At 43.6% G+C, this 19,773-nt stretch overlaps 1 protein-coding gene across 1 annotated transcript in view; it reads left to right on the top strand.

The window, feature by feature from the left end:
• The first annotated feature begins 6,045 nt into the window (after positions 1-6,045).
• DNAJC6 (DnaJ heat shock protein family (Hsp40) member C6) overlaps positions 6,046-19,773 on the top strand; it is a 65,107-nt gene continuing 51,379 nt past the window's right edge. The window contains exon 1 of the mRNA XM_077824584.1: positions 6,046-6,271. Coding sequence (XP_077680710.1) covers positions 6,046-6,271 — 226 coding nt within the window. The remainder of the gene's footprint in view (positions 6,272-19,773) is intronic.

The following is a 19,773-nucleotide window of genomic DNA, read 5'->3' as shown; positions in this document are numbered from 1 at the left end:
GCAATGTGATATGTTAGCACTGTTCACAGTGGAATAACTTTTGAACTGATACATATTTTCTATAGATAAAATTTACTTTGTAAAGGAATTGTTTAAGATATCAAACTAACTTTCAAGTTATACTTGTACCTTCGTTAAACTGAGTCATACTTTTCTTAGCACTGCACAGCTTAATTATATCAGTGAAGAATTGAGAGCACACCACTTAGTTCTATTGCCTAAAGCTTCAAGTGGAGATTCGGCCTCATTGTCCGAGGCACTGTGTAAACACATAACACAAAAACCAGGGGTCACCCGATTTAAAACAAACATAAGGAAGTACTTATTCACACAATGCACAGTCAGTGTGTGGAACTCATTGCTAGGGGATGTTGAAAAGGCTAAAACTATAACTGAGTTAAAGAAAGAATTAGATAAGTTCATGATGGATAAGTTCATCAACGGCTATTAGCCAAGATGGTCAGGGATGCAACCCCATGCTTTGGGTATACCTAAGAGTATGTCTACACCGCAATTAGAAATCTATGGCTGGCCCGTGCCAGCTGACTCAGGCTTGTGGGGTTCAGGCTACAGGACTACTTAATTGCGGTGTATATGTTCAGGTTTGGGTGGGAGCTTGGTCTCTAGGACCCTGAGAGGTGGGATGGACCCAGAGCTTGGTCTGCTGCCCAAGCCCAAGTCTGTAGCCCAAGTCTACACTGAAATAAAACAGCCCCATATCCTGAGCTGCACGAGCCTGAGTTGGCTGGCCTGGGCCAGCCACGGGTGTCTAACTGCAGTGTAGACATACCTTACGTCTCTGACTGCCAGAGGCTGGGACTGGATGACAAGGGGATGGATCACTTGGTAACTGCTCTGTTCCGTTCATTCCCTTTGAAGCCTCTAGCACGGGCCACTGTTGGAAGACAGGATACTGGGCTAGATGGACATTGGTCTGACCCAGTATAGCCGTTCTCATGCAACATATAAGTCTCTACTCTAACGAGCTTGCAGTTGATAAGACAAAGAATTGGAGGCACATAAAGGTGAATTGACTTGCCCAAGGCCACATAGCAGGTCAGCGACAGAGCAGGAAATAGCAGCCATTTATTATGACTCTCAGTCCAATGTCCTAGCCACTGGAGATGCTGCCTCCCTAGGTTGCTACCAACTCCCATACTATTTATGGCACCTTATGGCGTTTGTGTTCAGACATGAATATACCGTCTATCTCAAATTTTTAATATCACTAGCTCTTGTTCAATAAATCCTGAACTTTTAATGAGCTTCCCTAGCGTGCTGTGTTTCTCTTGTGCTATGGTTTTTGGAAATTCTGCACGATGTAGATAATTATACTTAAGTCTTATATGGTACTCTTGATCTTACATAGACCTCAAGGAAGGACAAATATCCTTCTGCTTTTCCCTTGGAACTATGATACCAATGACCAGTTATGGCTGCTCCTTCTGCACTCCGTCTTATAGGGGATCTCTGGGAAAAAAAATTATATGGCCCTAGACTGCAGCACTATCTCTTCATTAAGCTGTCCACGGGGCATGATGCATATCCCTGTGTTCAGGCCTCACCAAACATGGGGTCACCATCACCCTGGTCAAATCCCACCCTGTGAAGGGGCCTTTGCAGAAAAGTAGTGGAACTAAAGGTGGCACCATCAGTGACTGCAAGCTCTTTGGGGAAGGGACTGTCTTTTTGTTCTGTGTTTGTACAGTGCCTAGCACAATGGGATCCTGTTCCACGACTAGGGTTCCTAAGCTCTACGGTAATAAAAGAAATCCATAATAATAATTAATAAAAGGGGAGGATCCATGCATGAAAGATGGATCCCTCTGTGGATTCCCACCCTCATTTACAAAATGTGAAGGAAAGAACTCATAGAAGAATCATGGATTAAGCTTTGTCTAATATAAGTGCAACATGCCTGTAAAATACTGGAAATGTAAATTTTGGGCCAGAAAAACATGTGCTTCAGATTTCAATGGAACCTGATAACAAACTTGAATATAGGGAAACTCCGTTTCTAATGAAGTATAATGCAAATATCAAATTGTTTCAGTGCAAAGTGAAGTGTAAGTTACAATTCCAGCTACAGTGAACCTCTTCTTGCAATGAAACAGTTTAATGAAAAATGACTTCAAAGTAAGGTTCCCACTGCACTTTATAACAGGAAAGGCTGTGTATTGGAGTGTCCAGTAGAGATTCTCAGTATTTACTTGTCCAGGATGAGTTAAGATTTAGGGTCTGGCTCCACCTTTACTGATTTTCTGGTGCTACGACTGGACAAAGATAACAGAAAACAGAGCAGTAAGTGCACTAGGGAACAGTTTGCTTAAACAAGGCAAATGTCCCGCCCCTTAGAGTGGGGCAGCTAGTACTATGGCTATTCCACTCCAACTTGGGCTAGGCTTTACTCAAGGACTAACAGGACCATGAATGCTTTCAGAAAACACTGCAAAAATTGAATAGTCGCACTTTGAGCAGGGACACTAGTTTGGTATTTTTGAATAAAGAAAACAGAAATAAATTCACTTTGACTGATTGTACAGAATTTCACAGCTTGCATAAGGGCAGTGTAGGAATCATTCAGGATTTACTGGCTGCCTAATGTGAAGTGTGTCTCTCAGCACTGTAAGGATCCAGTCAAGATTAATTGAAAAAATAACATGAGTTTTGCTTTACTGGATATTCAGATTGGTTTCTTGTCATCATATTTCTCACATGAAGCATATTGGCAAGATTTGCTCTCTGCATTTTACTTCATACAGTATTTTAACACAATATAATGAAGGGGAAGAACTTATACAAACCTACTGCAGAATTAGTCTTGATTTTTATTCCAAATTACATCTTTGGAGATGGTGTCCTTTATTTTGTCACTTTCAAACTTGTGGGTTCTCCTTGCATAGGTGCATCTGTGGCCTAGAATCTTCTCTACCCAGCAATATAGAATTTGAGGAGTTATATAATCAATAGTACAATGACAAGTTATGATTGTACCAGCTGCCCCCTCTCCTGGAGTGTTAAGCATAAAGTTGAAAGCCAAGTGTCTTTAACACCTCAAATTGTGGAAATTGCAATAGAATTTCTTCTTGGCATTACTGCTTTCATGACTACTGCTTTACAGGAAAACACAATTTGATTTGCTATGTCCAAATGGTGATGAAACAACAAGTAGGGCAGGATGTGGGGAGGACACACATGTATAGCAATAAGATTGCTTGGTTGCTTTGTTGGGCTGTGCAAGCTTCATGGTGGATAAACTTTTTTTTTTATATTCCGTATGTCAGATTTGACACTCCTAGATCACTACAAATGGAAATGACTAAAATGTGAACTACCTAGGGTGCTTAAAATATAAATGCAGAGCAACATGTGACTATTGTATTGTTCAAGGACATTCTTCTGCATTATACAGTGAGAAATCCACCTATACAAATGTCTAAAAATCAATTGGACTGAGCAAACAGAAGATAGGCTAGTAATTCATGATAAAAACCAAACATTTCAACTTGATGCCACCCATTCTAACCTAGTATGGGCTGGCGATCTCTGCATCTAGATACTCACATAGGCTTCAGCACTGTAGTTAGTATCTGAGCACATCACAATCGTTAATGGATTACATTCAGACAACACCCCTGTGAAGTAGGGAAATGTACCCATTTTTTACAGATGGGGAGGAGAGATGAACTGATTTGCCCAGGATCACACCAGAAGTCTGTATCTGAACCAAGAACTGAAGACAGGTCTTCTGAGTCCCAGGGCTTCTACACACCGGCACTTATGTTGGTATAACTTGTTTCGCTCAGGGATGTAAAAAAGCCACCCCCAGTCACGTAAATTACATCGACCTAAGTGCCGGTGTGTACAGCACTATGTCAGCGGGAGAGCTTCTCCCATTGACATAGCTACCACCACTTGCAGAAGTGGATTTAGTTTGCCGATGGGAGAGCTCTCTGCTGTTGGCAGAGCGCGTCTGCACTAGCAGGGCTACAGTGGCACAGCTGCAGTGATTTGGGTGTAGTCCAGCCCCAGTCCAGCATGCCAACACTATGCCATCCTTCCAATCCTCTTTGACAGTCTCAGCACAGGGGCTCCTGCACTATGGTAACCCTAGACCTGGGCTAAAGCACATATTCAGGATAGTGGCATAGTCAACATTCAGAGAATAAACTCAGGGATTTGGGATTTCATGATCCAGGGCTATCAAATAAGCACCTTTCATAAACAAAGCAAACGCTCCTAAAATTTATTTGGGAGTGGAGAGGAGAGGAATGGGGAGAGAGCCAGCATTTTAAAAAATCATTTTTGTCTCTGAAAACATCTGCTTTCTCTGAAAACATCTGCTCAATGTGCAGCGGCAGTCAAAAAAGCTAACAGAACGTTGGGAATCATTAAGTAAGGGATAGATAATAAGACAGAAAATATCATATTGCCTCTATATAAATCCATAGTAAACCCACATCTTGAATACTGCATGCAGATGTGGTCGCCCCATCTCAAAAATGATAGATTGGAATTGGAAAAGTTTCAGAAAAGGACAACAAAAATGATTACGGGTATGGAACGACTGCCATTTGAGAAGAGATTAATAAGACTGGGACTTTTCAGCTTCGAAAAGAGATGCCTAAGAGGGGATATGATAGAAGTCTATAAAATCATGACTGGTGTGGAGAAAGTAAATAAGGAAATGTTATTTACTCCTTCTCAGAACACAAGAATTATGGGCCACCAAATGAAATGAATAGGCAGCAGGTTTAAAACAAACAAAAGGAAGTATTTTTTCCACACAACACACAGTCAACCTACGAAACTCCTTGCCAGAGTATGTTGTGAAGGCCAAGACTATAACAGGATTCAAAAAAGAACTAGATAAGTTCATGGAGGATAGGTCAATCAATGGCTATTAGCCAGGATGGGCAGTGATGATGTTCCTAGCCTGTGTTTGCCAGAAGCTGGGAATGGGCAACAGGGGATGAATCACTTGATGATTACCTGCTCTGTTCATTCCCTCTGGGGCACCTGGCATTGGCCACTGTCAGAAGACAGAATATTGGGCGAGATGGACTTTTGGTCTGACCCAGTGTGGCCATTCTTCTGTTTCTACCACTATCAGTTTAGTCTAAGCCCTATGGCGAGAAAGGTGGCATTGACAGAATTGTCCGGTGTAATTTGTTTGAGGGGGTTTGGTCCAAGTGTCTCAGCAGTACCAGTGACAGCAGTTTGTCTGCGGTTTTACAGTCCATGGTATGGTTAGGTTAGGTGAATTATGGCTCCAAATCAGAGAGACTTTCTCGATTTTTTTTTTCTTTTTAAACTCCTTGACGCCTAAGAGAAAACTGGGTTCAGAATAAAGAGCGGAGAAGACATGAGTAGATAAGACATAGGGTGTGGGGTGCGTATGTAGATAATATAGGGTGTCCGTGTGTAGATAACATAATGTATGGGGGGGGCGGGGTTACACACAGGTGAGACAGAATTTTCAAACAGAGGCAGTGAGGCCTCTGGCCTAAGACTGAAATCACCCCCGTCAAACCCTTTACAAAGGGGGTGGGCGCTTAAGAGGCTTTGTTAGCCTCAGCCGCAGCCAGTCCGCCATTGGGCCTCTTCACCCTCCGCGGAGCGGCCCACTCCCTCCCCTGCCCGGCCGGGCGGGGGCCGCGGCCACGCGTGCCCCGCCCCTCTCTGTCGGAGCGGCGCAGCCCAGGCCGCGAGAGGCAGGGCGCGGCCCGCGCCAGACGCCCCCTGGAGCTGGATTGCGCCCGAGCCGGGGCTCCAGACAGGAGCTGGCTCCCGGCCAGGGGAGCCGAGCCTGCGAGGACCCAGCGCTGGGCTGTGGCGGCCGCCGGGGAGCGCTGTGCCAAGGCCGCGCCGGTGGAGTCCCTGTGCCGAGCCGGGGGAGCGGAGCCGAGCCGAGCCGGCGGCCCACGCCCAGCACACAGCGCCCCGCTGGGGCCCCGCTCCCCCCCACCCCACCCCGGGGAAGGCGAGGGCGCGCGCGCGGTTTCCCGCCCCTGCCCGCGGAGCCTCCCCGCCGCCGACTCGCCCATGAGCCTGCTCGGGAGCTACCGCAAAAAGCCCAGCAATGACGGGTACGAATCTTTGCAGCTGGTGGAGAGCAACGGTGACTTCAGCGGGGGCAGCAAAGAGAGAGCCGGCGGCGGCAGCAAGCAAGGGGTGATCCCGGCCGTGCTGGCCGCAGCCCGGAGCCCGGCCCGACAGCAGCCGCAGCCGCAGCATCTGGACGGCGGCAGCAGCACCATGGACAGCTCAGGTAAGGGGCCTCTCTTCTCCCGCGTCCCGCCCCCAGGGCTGACCGGGGACGGGGACCGTGGTACAGGCCCACCTTCCTGCTCCCCGCTGGGGCTGACTGAGCTGGCCCAGCCAGGCGCTGGCAGGGACGGGGGTCCGGCTGCACTGGATGTGGCCCTCACCGGTGTCTAGGGAGAGGACACCTGAGATGGCAGGGTCTTGCAAATTTAAAGAGCTCTTCATTACTAGCCAATGAATCAACACAGCCCAGGTGCCGCTGTTCTGCCCTGCTAATGGACGAGGGGGGCTGATGTATTGTTCCTGGGGAGGTGGGGTTGCTGACACTTCTTATGGCAGGACGTTTTTGAAAATGTACCTTCATCAGAATGCAGTCTGTGCATTTCCCAGGCATGGTAAATCTTTCGAAATGAGCATGTTTAGGAGAGCAGAAGGGAGTTCATTATCTAAATGAGAAATGCATTGTGCTGTTGTGCAGCTAGATATACTGAATAGGAAATAACTATCCTGAAGATGCTCATGCAGTGTTGTAAGCATCGATTAACTAAACAATGGTGGAGTTACCTTTATAAGGCACCATGATCATGAGCCTGTATGGTAAGTGACAACAGAAGTCCTTTGTCCGGCCTAAGAGCTCTCATAAGAGCAGTAACAACCTAGGTGCTTTGGGTGGTGGTCAGGTCATTCATAGATTCAATGCAATTTCACGAGAGCTGGAAATCAGAAACACTTCTTGATAGTGTAAAATTAAAAGCAAATGACTATGATTGCAACTGATTTCTTTGTCATTTCCCCCAAAGAGAAGAAAAGCTGTTGTGAAACCATTGTAAATGGGAATAAATAAAAGGGGGAGAAATCCTGAATATAGTGTATTGATTTCTTTTGAAGTCATTTGGGAATCATTTTGTTCTAAAAACAACTCATAGAATTAAATCAGATAAATTTTGATGCATGCTGTACAAACAGTTTGTGTGTGTGTGTGAAATCTTGCAGTGGAGGGACCAGATGGCCCATGTGATTGGTAATAGGATATAGAGCCCTTCACCTCTAGGTCACATATTCAAATTTGCCTCAGTCACTAGTGATTTGAACATAGTTATCTGATGGCCTTTCAGTGTTTGCAAAATGAATTGGTTTCAGTCCAGTTCTTAGTGGGCCATGTGGTCACATCACAATTACTACCCAGGTTTCAGAGTAACAGCCGTGTTAGTCTGTATTCGCAAAAAGAAAAGGAGTACTTGTGGCACCTTAGAGACTAACCAATTTATTTGAGCATGAGCTTTCGTGAGCTACAGCTCACTTTTAGTCTCTAAGGTGCCACAAGTACTCCTTTTCTTTTTGCGAATTACTACCCAGAGTCTTTTCAGAGAACTTTAGAGTGGAAACGTATATTGAGTAGTCATAGAAGTACCCTTTTGAGCTCTAGGGGTCCAATTTGATGTCTACGCACTCTTAGAGGATGATATAGGGAAGTTTGCTCTGCCACAGTCTCCTTGAATACTTTATTCCGTGGATGGGAAGTTCAGTCCCAAGGCACACCTGTCAAACTAAGTCTGACACTACAAGTAACAAAAATAATTTGTTAAAATTTCTTCCTTGCGGAAAAGAATTCATGGCATAAGAAGTACCATACAGACATAAGAAGTACCATACAGAGAAATAGTTACGTTTGTGAACATATGGGGAAAGTTCAGGTTATGTAGGGTTTTTGCAAATGAATCATGTCTTTCTAGTTTATAACCAACCGCCTCTCGCTCTGAGAGAACTTAGAAATCTACTTTAAGTTAATAGCATGATGTCGGTGCTAGACTTGCTTGCCAGACTTAGTATGTCAGCTGATGCTTATTCACAGTAGGTTGCTAAGTTCTAGCTGTCTAGGTTCTCATATAGGCACCCATCGAGACACTTGGAGGCTATGGTCTACTTAATATATATTTCAGAGTAACAGCCGTGTTAGTCTGTATTCGCAAAAAGAAAAGGAGTACTTGTGGCACCTTAGAGATTAACCAATTTATTTGAGCATGAGCTTTCGTGAGTTACAGCTCACTTCATCATGCTCAAATAAACTTGTTAGTCTCTAAGGTGCCACAAGTACTCCTTTTCTTTTTGCGAATACAGACTAACACGGCTGCTGTTCTGAAACCTTACTATACACTAACAAGTTTATTTGAGCATAAGCTTTCATGAGCTACAGCTCACTTCATTGGATGCATCGGAGCTGTAGCTTACGAAAGCTTATGCTCAAATAAACTTGTTAGTTTCTAAGGTGCCACAAGTACTCCTTTTCATTTTAGTGTATAGTAAATGTCAGATGGTGACCTTTGCTTAATGTTAGCTTGTATGTTACTTGAGTGTTCTTGCAATTGCTCTGCTATTTGTTCAATTTTCACCACTTCCTCTCTCAGTAAAAACAAGTGTTCATGGTGGTTACATAGTATTTTTCTATATAAAGGTATTCATGCAATTTTCAGCCATATCAAAAGTTCTACTGGTAAATATCAGGAATCCCTGTGTGGTTAACTGTATAACTCCTATTATGAACTTCTAGAGTGTGCATGATCAAAATACATTGAATGATGAAGGGCTATTTCCAGGACTTCTCCAACACTTCGGCATTACACTTGTGTTGTATTCTATTTTAATGGTTGAGAAATCTGATTAGCCTTTTGCACTTCCTTCCGCTCAGTCAGCAGTTCTCTCTGGGAGTATCTTTTGCTGTTGTTACTTTGCCCAGCCCTCTTGGGCAGGTCTGTTTGCCCACCTCTCCCCATGCTCTACACCACAAAGGGGTCTCGGGGGAAAAACTGCAGAGAGGAACCAGCCAGACACTCCATCTTTTGGACATTCAGAGGACTTTTTACAGGTTTCACTGGACTTTCTCTGCCCTGTGCTGATAGATTTGTTGAGTGCTCCAATCCTCTTCCTCTCCTACAGTCTCTTCACCACAGCTTTATTCCACACCTGCCTCTCTTGTCCTCTTCTCATCTGTCCTGTTCCCCTCTCATTCTTCCTTCCTCCCTCTTTAGATGATCCCCACTGACCTAAACCCCCATCCCTCCCAACAAATCATAGAATATGCAGTTTGGTGCCGTCACATTGTTCACTCTGCTTGTGTGTTATGCCTCTTCCCCCACCTTGTGTCTGTCTTGTCTAGCTAGATTGTAAGTGCTTCAGGGCAAGGGTCATCTACTACTCTGTACAGCACCTAGCACATTAGGACCCCATTCTTGGTTGGCCCATGAGCACTGCTGTAATTAGCATGATTAATAATATCCATTTGATGCAAGCAACAGTGTATCCAGACAGTGCAACAAGACTATTCTGTTTATATGCTATTGAAATTGGCTCATGAGATTCTTGATAGTGATTTGTATCTGCTAAAAATGAGACCATTTTTGGATTAATGGAGTATTCTCAACAAGATCAGGAATACTGGATCAACTGTGATATTCTACTTAAAACTTGATGTCCATTTCTTCCACCTGGTCTTCCCAATTAAACTTTTTATGCTGACAAATAAGAGATTTTATCAGTTATAGTCTACAGTAAATACATACATATATAATTTAGCTAATCGGCAGAATAAAACAAGTTTTAAGAGCTGAAAGGACTTCACAGGTGTGCATGTGATTCCCATCGACTTCCACTGGGGAGTTGCTCATGAATGTAAGGACATAATTTGTTTTTAAAGCTGTACAAATTTGGATGGGTAGGTGGGTGAAATTAGATAGTCCTACAAGACAAAAACAGCAAACCTAACCTAGTAAAACTGGTTAATCATAGAATATTAGGGTTGGAAGGGACCTCAGGAGGTCATCTAGTCCAACCCCCTGCTCAAAGCAGGACCAATCCCCAATTTTTGCCCCAGATCCCTAAATGGCCCCCTCAAGGATTGAACTTACAACCCTGGGTTTAGCAGGCCAATGCTCAAACCACTGAGCTATCCTATCAAAGGGAGCACACAGCAAAAGTGTCAAGATAATCTCTTTTCTTGGTAATTTGTATAAAACTACCAGTTGTGATGTGGTGTAGTGTCACAAGATGGTTAGTGTCAGAACAAGCCAGTGTACGGGCCAGTGTAGCCGATCCCAAACACCTAAATGCTGCAAGAAGTGATGTTGATTCAGTGGGTAGTACTTTTCTCTCTAAACCAATGCCTTATCATGGTGTTAAGGAAAATTGTGCTGTGCTTTTTTTTGGATGAGAGAAAGTGACTCCTGATTTTTTTTTAATATGGATTACATATTGTATATTCAGAACACACAATATATAATCCATGATGGAGTCTTCTGGCCAAATTATAACTCATTTACTTTCTACCCACACGATTTTCCCCTGGCTTTTCAACAGGATACAATATTCTTCACTTCCCATCTTAAATTATGTTTAGTGTTAGTGTTGGTATGCTGTTCTGGAACAGTTGCCATATTTCTGTCACGGAGTTGGCTGTATTTGGGTGGTAAGCAAAGTGATCCCTCGGTGTAGCTTTAAGTTGTCTGGCATCTTTGGACTGTTCAGAATACAAGATGCCAAGAATGCAATGACTTGGCATGTTTGGTTGAGGCAGTTGTTACTGCACCTCTGTCCCGCATGTCTTTGGGTGTACTGAAAGACTGGGGACCTGATACTTCACTGCATCACATCACTTCTGCACTAGTGGAACTCCACCAAAGAACCATTTGGTAAAACTGGAGTAACAGCTGGGAATATGGCCCTTCACCTCTTTGCTGTATCAGTACATTTGAAAGAAGTTTCCAGAGTCAAATAGCAAGCCCTCGTATTAAGCCAGACTTACACCAGTGGCTGAGGAGAAATCGTTGCTGCTCTCCTGCAGGTGTTCCAATGGGGAAAGGCAGCTTTAAAATCTGTCTGGAGCTCCATAGGAGTCTCATTGATGGAGGCTCAATGAGCACATTTTCTAGTTGACCTATTCTGGATCCCTCTTAGGCAAGCTATACCCACTTAGGGGCTGTACTTGCTGGGCCTGGGCACTCAGGAGAGCAGGTGTTAGCAGTAGCCTGTACCACCTGCACTCCTGGTGCACTAGGGTGCTGGAGTCTGGGCCCTCTAGCTGTGAAGTGAACTGGACCCATAGTTTTGATGCTGTTATGTTGCTGATAGTGTTTCTTAGTGTTACATTTAAGAATGCTCTTCACTGTGTCAATAGTACATTAATAAAGTGCCAGTTATACAAGGAAAACCCAGAGGAGAAAATAGTGCCGGAAATTGGGGCATAACTTGGGATAGACTATATGTTTCCAATGTAACTACCAACACTTCATGACATAGATGGGTTTGGGTTTGATCAAACTCTGGCTTTCACTTGTTTTGGTTGTGACGGTGCACCCCATAAAGCTTTATGGAAATATACTTATGAATGTATATATGACATAACTGGAATATGTTTTATGCTACATATACCATGTAACATATCTCTGTAAAGGCTATGATCTACTGAATCTATTAATCCTATTTGTATGCATGTATCATTTTTGTATTTGAAGTTATGAATATTGGCTGTGTACTTGCTTGATTTTTAAGTAGCCTTAGTAAAGCATTTGGTTAGTTTCTTGAGAAAGGAATGTGCAAATTAAGTGCCCAATCAAGAAGCACTTAATGAACAATGGATCTTGGAATGCTTCAATCCACATAAAAAGTCTACTTGAGGATGTTCAAGGTAGCATGTGAACCATGGCTGCTATCTGTAAGTTCTGAGTCATGCATGGACATGTGACTGGCTCATGTGACTCCAAAACTCCATATTGTAGCTGGGATTCTACACAGGGGAAAGCGGGGGGGTCTCCACTTACAAGAGAGAGTCTATTTAAACCCTTGGGAGACCCCTCCATTTTGTCTTGAGCAGGATAAAGAGAGAGCCTCTCCACCCCCAAGGATACCTGAAAGAAACTGGAACAAAGGACAGTAACTGCGGGGGGTGTGAGTGAGTGATGGACCCAAACTAGAAGGAGACTAGTCTGTAAAAGGAAGCTTACTGGAATTCCTCTAAGGGTGAGGTTTTTGTCTGTATTCAGTTTTCTTACTGTATTAGACGTAGACTTGCGTGTTCTATTTTATTTTTCTTGGTAATTCACTTTGTTCTGTCTGTTACTACTTGGAACCACTTAAATACAGAAAGTAGGATTTAATAAAATCATTTTTACTTATTAATTAACCCACGGTATGTATTAATACCTGGGGGGGAGGGGGAAACAGCTGTGCATCTCTATCAGTGTTATAGAGGGCGAACAATTTATGAGTTTACCCTGTATAAGCTTTACACAGGGTAAAACGGATTTATTTGGGGTTTGGACCCCACTGGGAGTTGAGCATCTGAGTGTTAAAGACAGGAACACTTCTGAAGCTGCTTTCAGTTAAGCCTGCAGCTGTTAGGGGACATGGTTCAGACGTGGGTCTGGGTTTGCAGCAGGCTAGTGGATCGGACTCAAACCAGGCAGGGCACTGAAGTCCCAAGCTGCCAGGGCAGGGAAAGCAGGGGCAGAAGTAATTTTGGCACATCAGTTGGCATCCCCAAGGGGGTTTCTGTGATCCAGCCCATCGCACTGGTGTTTTAGGTTTGCCAGGTATAATATATTGTCTTCTCAAGTCATGTAAGATTAAAGGGACTTGTTTGTGCATAGAAGGAGGAGGAGTGCCCAGAGACGGACCATGTGAAATATAGACAGATGTACAAAATATATTCCTTTTATTCCAGGTAGGCACTGTATGTTATTTCTGTTCTGTGAGGAAAACGTTGTTTAAGATCCACATTTTGACAACATTAAGTTTAAGGTAGCTTCATTACTCTAGAAGCATAGGAAAGTGTAGATGTAGATATATTATAGAGTAATCAGGGAACTGAGGGTGGTGAAGGATGATGGTGAAGGCATAACATTGGGAATTCTGGATCAGAACCTCAGCTGGTGTAGTAAAGTCAGTGCAGTTGTGCTAACTTATCCCAGCTCAGAATCTGGACCTCTAGTTAAAAAGCAAAACAAAAAAAACCCTAAACCTTTTTTGGATGGTACTTAAAGATTGAAAGTAGGTCTAAACATAGGCTTGCAATCCTATAAATAACTCCTTGCAATAAAAATAACCAAACCTTTAGGCTGTATTCTAACTTCCCAGATACTTATGCAGATATAATGAAAGAATACCTTTAAATTTTTTTGAAGGATTAAGTTACTAAACCCATATTCTGGCATATCAGGGGGGAAAAAAGCACTTTCAGGCAAATAGAGATGGGGTGGGGGGTGTGTGTGTGTATATATACACACACATAATAAAAATTATAAAATGGAATATGACTAGAATGGGAGATTTTAATTAAAATAAGTCATGTTTTGATCTGAACATCCCCTTCCATTGATTCTGTAACATGTAAATGTGTTTGGCCCAAGCCCCCACAACATCATGTTAGCACATGAAAAGAAGAGACTACCTGACTGGTCTGTCTCCATTGTCCAAGCTGAGTGAAATGGAGAAAGTTCCTGTTTGAATAATTTAAGATGTTGGTAACACAAGGTAGGGAATTTGTTTTATTTAACAAATAAGATAAAAATAAGCAGCAGCTAGCACATCCCTCGGCCCACGCCGCTTCCCGCAGCCCCCACTGACCTGGAATGGCAAACTGCGGCCAGTGGGAGCTGCGATCAGCCGAACCTGCAGATGCTGCATGTAAACAAACCATCCCGGCCTGCCAGCAGATTTCCCTGATGGGCCGCGTGCCAAAGGTTGCCGATACCTGGTGTTGATTTTACTTTTTGTTTTGATTAAGTAGGAATGCGAAGGTATAAATGACCCACAGTAATGCTGCACGCTTACTGGTAGGATTCATGGATTTAGCTCATCGTTTCATAGTTTTTGTTCTCAATCACTATATTCCAGATAGGGCTGGTATCAGTGGTTATTAAGATTGACCAACATTTTCCATTATAAGACCCTGTTTTCAGTTGCATATAACTTTGCCAAACTTTAATCATTTTAGCTGAAATTTCCATGCTGGGTATCTGAATTTTTTCAAGAAAATTTAAGGCAAAATGGTGCAGTTATTGCCAAGAAAAAGGGTAGGGGAGAAAACATTGTTTTGCCCATATTTTTAAAAAAAATATATCTTGAGCCCTTTTCTTTGACCAGCTCTACCACCCCCATGCTTTGGAGCAGGGACTTGAAATATGGTAGGTCTTTGTATCAGGGATGTGCCTTTTGCTGTCCCTGTAAAAATCTGCCCAAATTTGGCCAATTTATAAGTCTTCGGAAAAAAATCTTAGTTTGTACATGCTCAGTAGAGAGTTGCTGTTGCTAAAAGATTCCATCTTCACTGAGCATGCGCCAGCCTTTCACCGCTCCTAGGGGTACCCAGACAGTGCATGCTTTAGTGAGAAATTTCTGTGATCCTGTAACTAAAAACTGTATCATAATGTATTTGTATATGTACAAGGGCTGCATACTTTGAGCAGAAAATAGTCCCAGACTGCCACCACTACAAGACTTCCCTATGTCATTATAATAGATTCACTGCTTATCTTTGTTCGAGAATAATCTGAACGACCAACCTCCAGAGAGGAGTCTTAGGCTATGGCTACACTACAGCGCTTACAGCCGCACAGCTGAACAGATGCAGCTGTGCCACCATAGCGCTGCTAGTGCAGAGCTGTAAACCGATGGGAGAGAGCTCACTCATCGACTTCATTACTCCAGCTCCCACAAGCGGCAGTAGCTTTGTCGGCGGGAGAAGCTCTCCTGCCGACATAACGCTGTCCACACCAGCGCTTAGGTTGGTGTAACTTATGTCGCTCAGGAGAGTGGCGTATTCACATCCCTGAGTGACATAATTTATACTGATGTAAGAGGTAGTGTGTACACAGCGTTAGAGTGGACTGAACTTAGAACAAGGACAAAAATGGCAAAATTAGCAATGGAAGATTTGAGCAAAAGTGGAAAGAGACCTAAAATATAAAACTATCTGATATGGAATATGGCGAAGAGTTTATGGATGGCTGAAGGTGGTTAGAGAATGAGGAATAGGCAATGGAGGAGTAAAATGAGCTTCTTGCTTCCTCTGTGACATATAGTAATGCTCTCTCGCACTAACAAGCTGAATATTGAAAGAAAATGAGTAACAGTAAGAACACAATAAAACTAATGAAATTGCTGTTCACATTAGTCTTGTACAGTTCTTAAATTATTCATAATCTGAAAATTATCTAAAATCCATTGGAAGTGTAAAGTCAGGATTTCTTTAACTGCTTTAAATTTGCATACCCACCAGTCAAAACCTTGTGTGTTGGTGCTTACTCCTGACTGAGTCAGGAGAGAGACATCTCCATATCACTGGCAATGAGATAGAGTATCTCTCAGACAATGTCTGCTTTGTTTTGTGCTCTGCATTTTTAAAAGAGAAGGTTCCATTTCATAAGCCTCTTTGTTTTGAACACTGAATAGCATGGCCTGATTCTTCTTGCATGTGATGTGGCAGTAGCTTTATATGCTGTTTTTTCTGTTTTAGTTTTAGTGTAAACTTTAAAAACAAGTTTCATGGCTTCAACAAGTTTCAGCATTTAATCACTTTGACTACCAGCACATTTTTCTCATCATAATGTAAATTTCACAAACAAGGAAAATCTTTCATGCGGTATAAATAAACTTGATTGACCAATGGGTGTGGGGGAGAGGGGAATTGCTCACAATGCAGATGTTTTGCTCAGGGTACTTGTAACACTGGGCTATTTTGTACTTCTCCCTTAAAATATCTGCTTGTTGTTGTGAAAGAATATTGTTTAGATAACGAGGAAAACTTGTAAAGTTCTGAAGAAACAGCAGTAATATTTCCTAGAGTTCTCAAAAATGTCATGAAGTTTATATGAAGGCAGTCTGATTATAAAACCTTAAGGCTTTACTCAGAAAAAAAAAAATTACTTATATGGTCATTTTGTGTTGCTTTTATAAATTAGTATACAAATGTAAGGATTATCCATGAAATTTATAATGCTGTATGTTTACAGGAGCTGGCGGGGGGTGATGACTTGAAATTGAAAGAAACTGAAGAAAAATTACATTTGCTAAATTTAATTGCTAGAATATTCACATGTAGCACTTTTCATTGGTAGATTTCCAAGTGCCTTACAAAGGAGGTCAGTATCATTATCCCCATTTTACAGGTGGGGATACTGAGGCACAGAGAAGGGAAAGTGACTTGCTAAAGGTCATCTAGTAGATCACTAGCAATGCCAGCACTAGAACCTGACTCCCAGTCCATTGCACTAGCCACTAGGACGTACTGTCTAGGAGTGGACGTAGCCTTTCTGTACATTAGCAGTGACTGCATAATAAACAAAGCTCATTCCTGCAAGTATTGAAGATTTCTCTGGTAGTCTCTATTACAATGCATTGTCCTGCATGGCAAGAACCTGCAACAATGCTCTGCACCTTTCAATTTATATGTGGCCACCATGGCCAATACTTCAACTTCTTATGCACAGAATCATGTGTTACTATATTCAAGAGCTCTATTTTAGTTACTTACATAGCCCCCATTACCTTAATATCTAAGTGCCTTGCAATCTTTTAATGGATTTATCTGCACAACACCCCTGTGAGGCAGCCTATTCTCCCTTTCAGGCAAAGTCACTCATGCCCCTACAGGAGAGAATAAGGCCCAACAACTTTTCAAAAGGAGCTACATTATTTGTAAAAGTAGACTGTCCAGGAACTTGCCTTTGCAGTCATTGAAACCATTTGGGACATATATGAAGTCCGGAGGCAGTTTCTGCCTGATGTGTACAGAACTCCAGATAAAAGTTGTAGCCAAAACATGATGACAACTTATTTCCTGGAAGTTACAAGTTTAGTAAAATCAGTATTTGGACAAAATATTTAAATTGATGTAAATGCTAGGGATGGGTTTGCAAGTTGCTTATTAATACTGCCTCATTTGAGTGATCAGCATTCCTGGAGGCTGGGTGATCCGTGACTTTGGTTTTTTTAAACTAACATTTGTCAGGGACAGTCTAATCCCACCTCACTGTGGGGGGGATGGACTGGGTGACCTCCAGAAGTCCTTACAGCCCTGCATTTCTGTGACTCTATATAATTCACACAGGACGTAAAGAAATGCCTCTTTTTTGAAAATGAGAGATAGGTGAATCTCCCTTTTTGGAAGTGTGTGTATGGGGAAAGGTTCTAAAAATAGGAACCGTAAAAGGTGTGAAGTGTGTGGAAGAGTAGATAAGCTTGGCACACATCCTGGAAGGCTACACCTGCACTTGTGACTTTACACCATTACACGTGCCTTGATGTGTCGTAACCTCCCTGTTGCCCATATCCGAAATCTTGAAGCATGTTGCTGAATGATAGCACACAGAACGAAAGCTACATGTATGAGGGATTGAGTAGGTACATGCCTCTGTTGTGGCATGGCCCCATATTAGCCCTGTAGTGCAGTGCCGAAATGGCCAGTGGGTGTGTGCCAGGTCATGGGTATCGATAGTCCTCCAGGGCTAATCCCACAATGCATTCATCCCTTTACATACTGCCTGACCCTTACCCAAAGGCATAAAGGACTCAGACTTGACCCGCCCCCCCCCACTTTCCATTGCCGGGGTATAGCAACCTGTGCTGAGCACTTCAGATCAGTTCTCCCATGAACTCTATGGCTCAGGACAGGTGACCACGGATCATGTTCCAAGAGCTGCCTCTGGTCTCTGGAACACACGTGGGTTTTGATCAGTGTGTGCTCGGAGTACACCATCCTCCACAGTTTCGCTTGGATCAGCAGGAACATACTCCTCTAACAGGGCCTTTCATGAAGACTGGAGGAGACAGGATTCACTAGACGCCAGCCCATTGCACATGAAGCACCTGTGGCTCTTGAAGTGGAGAGTGAAGGACTCAACGATCACTCCAGGAGAGGACCTAGCACATGCCCATGCTACGATGAGCTGGACCAGGCACCCTCCAGGACTGCAAGTATGGACCTTAAGTGAGACTCATGACCCTCTCCTCAATTCCACTGGCCTTATTGTATGACCAGATGCCATTAAGGGGCACAGTGAGGAGGCAGTGGGGACCCTGGAGGAAGAGGAGCATGTGATTCTGCGTTTCTACCAGGTTAACTGAGGAAGCTTCCCCTGCCAAGAGAAACCAGAGCCTCTGCAGGAAACAGCACATGAGGCTGGTTAGTTACAATGCACCTTCACACTCCCTGGAACTATCCCCCTGCTCTGGTAATACATACCTGAAGCTGCTTCCTACCCCAGCTCCTTGTGGTCCCAAAGCAAAACAAGGCTGTAAACCAACGACTTGCTCAGAATCCCATGAAGCCCAGTAAAGCACTCAATGGAAGCTATAATAGATTCCTAAGGAGCAGTCCTGTGCCCCTGTGTCTGTGCAGTTCTTGGCCGGCACTCTGGCAGTGCTGTCCAGGGAAAGTGGAGGGAGGATGGGGATGGGTTCTGAAAGGCCCCCAGTAAGGAAAGAACAGTTTCATGACACTGACGGTTGTGTAAACACCCCACGACCGTTTTTCTTTCCCCTTCTGTATAGGAGCTGCATGAAGCAGGGTTTTTGCTTGCTTGTGTGTGGGGCTGTCTAGGTCCTGGAAGGGAAAGGGAAACATATAGTTGTCCAAGGAACATCAGAGCAGTCCAATCCCACTGTGACCATTTCAAATGGTTATTACCATTCCCACTCCCTCCCTGGTGTCTGTCCTCTCCCTGTGCTGAGCCACCCTGCAGAAGCTGTGGAGTGCGAGCGTAGTGAAGCATCCCTCCAGCACTTGCACAAACACAAGGTCTAGTCTCTTAGGAGCGGACAGGCGACTTGCTTGCAGGGTTAATGCAAAAGTTCTGGGAAGAAAATACACTTGAGGTTTGACTGCTTTCCTGTCCCGTTCCAAGTGGTGTGCTGGACTTGTGCTGGACTTTCTGGCAAGACAAAAGGTTAGGTGGAAGTTTTTCTCTGGCCCTTTTCCATGGGAACTCTGTCTGCTTGTTTAGAATACGATCAGTTTCCTCTTAAATTCCCTCCTAGTGCTTTCACATAATTCAGCAAATTTACTGTGGCAAAAATTCAAGCTGTCTCTTCAATTTTAAGGGCAGGGCAAATGGGCCTGGACTACCTTCATAGCTCACTCAACCCCTCCACTCAGCAATATGTAGAGGGGTGAGCATTAGCAGAAACATCGCTCTGGCAGAGGTGGCCGGGTGACCTCCACCGCACTGGAAAGTCACTTCTTCATTCCATTCCATGAACACTGCTATGTTCTCCAAATGATGGCCAGCCTTTAAAGAAGAAATAGGTAACCAGTAATGTAATCCCTGAAAGGAACCAAACTCCTCCTCAACCATTCCCGTGATGCACTGTAAACCATGGAACATTTTATTAACAGTACTGCTGGTATTTTACCACTTTGCCCTCAGCTCCTTCGACACAGGCTGCAAAAATAGTCTGAAGGAAGGAGACTGTAGCAGTTGCATTCCTGGGATGCTAAAAGGCATCAATATTGTAGCC

Source organism: Eretmochelys imbricata, chromosome 8 (assembly GCF_965152235.1).
Source record: "Eretmochelys imbricata isolate rEreImb1 chromosome 8, rEreImb1.hap1, whole genome shotgun sequence".
NCBI classification, from domain to species: Eukaryota; Metazoa; Chordata; order Testudines; family Cheloniidae; genus Eretmochelys; species Eretmochelys imbricata.
The sequence above is the reverse complement of the archived record's forward strand: the minus strand, read 5'-3'. Positions and strand labels throughout refer to the sequence as shown.